This window comes from Penaeus japonicus, unplaced genomic scaffold, assembly GCF_977035675.1.
Source record: "Penaeus japonicus unplaced genomic scaffold, GWHDUDI00000001_assembly GWHDUDI00000024, whole genome shotgun sequence".
Classification (NCBI taxonomy): Eukaryota; Metazoa; Arthropoda; class Malacostraca; order Decapoda; family Penaeidae; genus Penaeus; species Penaeus japonicus.
In genome coordinates, this window is record NW_028234426.1 from 31,048,564 (window position 1) to 31,053,563 (window position 5,000).

Consider the following 5,000-nt stretch of genomic DNA (forward strand, 5'->3'; position numbering starts at 1 on the left):
AACTTGCAAAGAATGTCAATACTTATATGTTAAGTGGTGCTTAAAAACATGGCCCATCTTACCTGTTTACCTAGAAGCTGCATTAGAGAAATTTCTCCCTCATCAGCCTCAATATTCACACACAGGAGTGCACTATGAAGAATTCGTAATACCTATGGGTGTTAACACAATATTAAACATCAATACAAATTTCTGTAAAACAGATTCTCCTTATGCTCAAATATTTTAATATTTACACAATTGGTATCAAAACACATTCACATTTTTATTGAGATAAAAAAATATATATATACATATTGAATATATTCTCTTCAATGAAAACATATGCTATTTACTGTGGAGTTTCAGATTCTTGATACTGATATCAAACAGATGTTACCATACAGAACAATTATTACAATCTACCATTTGATAGTAATAAAAATCCAAGCATTAGAAATACATAAAATGCAATTTTGCTTTCTGCCTTTAAATAGCATTATAATGTATTGTTAATCTAAACAAGCTGAAGCTTATATGGATATTCAGTAGTAACCACAAAATCTAAATAAGTTTAAAGTATATATAACTAAAACTGTCACTGTAAATGTACCTTCTTTTATCTACTTAAAGATGAAATCACCATTTTCTACTTAATATACCGTTGCCTACATCATGCCATGTAAACATTATGTACAATCAATTTCATTTTTCTTTGTAACAATATCAGTGTTATCGATTTAGGGGACACAAAATTATTTTCCAATTCTAAACTTTTGAAAAACTAAACAACAAACCTGAGTCAGATGCACAAACACTGTGGATGCTGGTGTCTTCTCTTTTGTGCTTGCAGGTACTGTGACCTGGACAGAATATCCATCACTTCTATCAGTGGCTTTCACCTTAGCTGCATCATTTATTATAGGCCTGATAATTCATAAAATGTGTTAGTGTAATAAACCTATACACTTAGTACTTTTTTTTTCTTTCTTTTGCATAGTTTAATCAATTCTATATGATCCTGTTAGCTTTTTTAAGAAAGGGAAGCCTGGCTACTGCACATAGCTAGTATAATAGCAGCAGAAATTTATTCAAATGTTAAAATCTACTGAAGGGTGTTGACTGTTTCTTCCTAAATGATACCATATAATTTGAAAAGTGCACAAGGAAAATTGAATTTATTATAACAACTTTTTTATTTGTGAGGGCAAGCAGAAATCACTTAAAAAAAAACTGGTACATCTAAAAAAAGGAAGAAGCATATTAGTTTGTGAAAATGCATACTTGCTTAAACTAAGGAAGCCATATAGGAAAAGTAATCATATCATACTTGAAAATGTGATTCATGAGATTCTTGCCGAGGGCTGTGACACGACGCTGGAGTTCTCCTAACATATGCAATGCACCCAACATCTGCTGGAGTTTATGCAGTCCATCTTCTTTTGATTCCACCTTCACAGCTTGTACTACCAAGGTGACTGATCTGGAGCCATCTGCCAGACGCTCTTCTTCCCAAGTTATTGTTTCACTCCAGACCTGTCACCATGATATAAATCCATAAATTCTATTGGACGAATGGATAAAATGTCTTAAAAAAAAACATATAAATTCAAAGATGACAATTCTTCAAGGTATGTCACCTCATCAAATACTAACAATTTTAAGAAAGAGTGAATAAGAGAAAGAAGACATTTTTTTCTCGCCTACCTTCCTTTTCCTTTTTAGGGTCAAACCATTCAAATAATATGCAAGCCCTCTAAACAATTTCAAGAATATGACATAGAATCTCACCTCACCAATGGTATAAACCAGCTGTGTCCTTCTAACAAGCATTTCCTCCTGTAAGGTACTTAGGAGGTCGAGCTGGCCCTCAACATCCTTCTCAGATGCATCCTCTAGGAGCTTCTCAACCTTTCATACCATAAAGAATATCATGAATTACCAGACCTTCACATTTTGTAATTCAATGCATCACAGATGTAAGAAATATTATGGATTTTTAGTAGGCCAGTATACTACACATATATGAATAGTTTATATTATGCTTTAGATTACATCTACAAGTAATTTGAGAACAGTGGAATGAAGTACAAAGATTGCTGACATCATCTTTCCGTATACAGAAGATGAACTAAAAATCATTAACCCACTTACGACGGGGGCATTCCAGCCTTGAATGTCCCAATGCCGGGGCGTTCGAATTATTAGGCCTAAATCAATTAAATGGCTGGCACAATACTGTGCCGCCCGGCCACTGGGCTTTTGAATGCGCGGTACAGTACTGTACCACCCGTCCAGAGAGGGTTAATATAAACCAATCAAGGTAAAGTAAATGAATCACAATCAGTGAAATTCTCCTTCTATTTGCAAAAATTAAAATAAAATACAAAAGAGTCATTGCATACCTGTGCCAAATTTTGAGCAGTTTTCAGAAATTCATACTCTAGTTCAGCCTGGTGAGCTTCATCAAGCAGCGTGTGTATGGTTAGGAGGGTTGAGGCAGCCTCCAGGCCACCAACCACCTCCCTCCATCTCCTAACCACACCCCCTACCTCACCAACACTGCCCTCTAAACCATACACCACCTGAAGAAATCAAGATAGTATGATACATAATCATCTGACAAAGATAGATCTGATAATTTGTTCATATCAATTAGCTTTGTGGTAATATCTGTATTTCTTTTTTTTTACTTGAATTTCCTTTGCTATATTTAATGACACTAAATAAAACATTGCTTTAAAAGTTTTTTTTTAAAGGAAGAACATAAAATCAGCTTCTGTAGATATAGTAGATAACAAGGAAGATTTATTTTGTAATAATTATCATGTAACACAAAAAATACAAAAAAGGCATTAATGAAATTATATAGATAAAATAAACGTTTAAGGAATTCTTTAATAACATTCTCATAATTAGGCAATACCTCTTGTTCAATAGAATTGTGTAGACTTGTAAGATCCTCCAAGGCATTAGCAACACGATGATGCAGATGAGCAGTGTCGTGAACAACCATTGCCAAAGAGTCGTAGCGTGACCCTAGTGTCTGGCATACTGCTTCACGTGCCTCTTCTGCACGTTTAACTAGCTCTTCCAGCTGTCCTCCTGTTCCAGGCTTCCCTGCCTTCTCACCACCTTTGCTTCCTGGTGACATTAATTAAAATTTCATAAAGTCAAGCTGTGATATTCTTTGAAAGCTGAATGAAGAATAGCAGAATAAATATATTGTTATAATCAGGTGGAAAATAATTCATATGAAACTGGAATTCAGAAATATACTTACTAACTGATGCTATTACATCAGCAACTAAAGACATCTTGCTTAGTTCTTATTCTGAAATGAATTTTAAAAAATAAATAAATACACTGTCAAATATTACTTATTCACAGAAACACAAAATTACTTATAAATGGCAAGAATCAGAATAACATTTGATATCAGTATATTTCATTTTAAAGAACTATAGGTATTTCAGAAGAAAAAGGATAAAGATGATTACAACAATGATTATAACTATCAGAGCAGTAATAATAATAATGATAATGATAATGATAATGATAATAATAATGATAACAACAACAACAACAACAACAACAACAACAATAATAACATAACAAAAGACCTAGGTACCTGTAATATACAAGGCTGAAAAGAAACGTTAATAAAACAACAATTCCTATACATGAACTGATGCTTTGAAGAATGTGATATGGTGTGGCTTTTAAACATTTTCTTGAAAACATTTTCTTCTCCATTTCTCTCAAATCAACATTATAAAATGAAAGAAAGAACATCAAAACAACCAAAATAAAAGCTAAAACAAATAACATAATAAAAGAAAATATATATTATCTATACACTTAATCATAAAACTATTTCTTGAATATTAAGAATATCATCACCATCCTTATAGGCCACTAGATGGTAAAAGGGAGAGAGAAAAAAGAGGCAGCATAAAAATGGAGAAATAACAAAGAAAACTATCAGAAAGGAAATATTTTTCAATAAGTTACCTTGAAGCTCAAGTATTAATAGCTTTAAAATACGTAACTATAATCCAAATGACTTTTGCAATAGTTCAATATTTCATGGATATTACTGACATTACTGTTTCTGTTCACAATATTATCTTATCATAATATTAATATATCACATAAAACAAAATAGCTAACCATAACAAGTATAGGTTAACAAATCAAGCAGTCACTACTGCTACTCAATAACCCCATAATGCAAACCAAAAAAAAAAAAAAAAGTGTCATTTTTTGTGATTAGAAAAGATATGAAAGAAAATTAATTTCACAAAACAAGAGATTATCATTGAGATATTTTAATATCATACCTTCATCACAGTTACAAATTTCTTCTGTTTTTAGTTATTTCATTTACACCTCTTCTAGATTTATCACAATGAGCTTTGACAAAGTAGTTATTAAATCATAAATCAAATTACTAAACCAATTTTATTCTCTGATTACTTCATTTAGATATTTCAAGGATCAAAATATGGTTGTGATCTTTTTCTATCACAAACACATTGACACCCATGAGATATTTTCCTATTATCCAATTAAACCAATCATGATTATAGGTTATACCAATAATCTCATAAAAATAATTACTTATCTTTAATCAAATGATATATTCCTCCTCAACATATGATTTCTTAATGGCACTGAAATGTCATTGAAAAGAAATTGTGCGATATCAATCAGCATTTTTCTATGTGTAATACCTTAATGATTTTGTTTTTTTATATTTTTATCTAATGTAACAGATATCTCAACAGAATAAAATGCCCCTAGTAATCATATGTATTACTAATCGGCATATTCAATTGTGAACTTACTGGCCAGAGGATGATAAAGCCAATATACTATTGCCAAGTAACATATATAAATACCTTTAACTTTACTTAACCCTATCCCGACGGGCCCAGCAATAAGTGGAAACCCCCTACGCCAGGATTATGCAATATTGCATCAGGAACCTCACACTGGTACGTCGCCCCGTCATCGGG

The 5,000-nt window shown here is 32.1% G+C and overlaps 1 protein-coding gene across 1 annotated transcript in view; it reads right to left on the minus strand.

Annotated features, from left to right (window-relative positions):
• Positions 1–3,395, minus strand: part of Zw10 (Zeste-white 10 kinetochore protein) — a 15,871-nt gene extending 12,476 nt beyond the window's left edge. Inside the window, exons 1-7 of the mRNA XM_086550991.1 lie at positions 3,263–3,395; positions 2,906–3,123; positions 2,385–2,564; positions 1,771–1,890; positions 1,310–1,515; positions 777–906; positions 63–152 (exon numbers count right to left, since the gene is read on the minus strand). Coding sequence (XP_086407117.1) covers positions 63–152; positions 777–906; positions 1,310–1,515; positions 1,771–1,890; positions 2,385–2,564; positions 2,906–3,123; positions 3,263–3,296 — 978 coding nt within the window. The 5' untranslated portion in view covers positions 3,297–3,395. The remainder of the gene's footprint in view (positions 1–62; positions 153–776; positions 907–1,309; positions 1,516–1,770; positions 1,891–2,384; positions 2,565–2,905; positions 3,124–3,262) is intronic.
• Between the last annotated feature and the right edge of the window lie 1,605 nt (positions 3,396–5,000).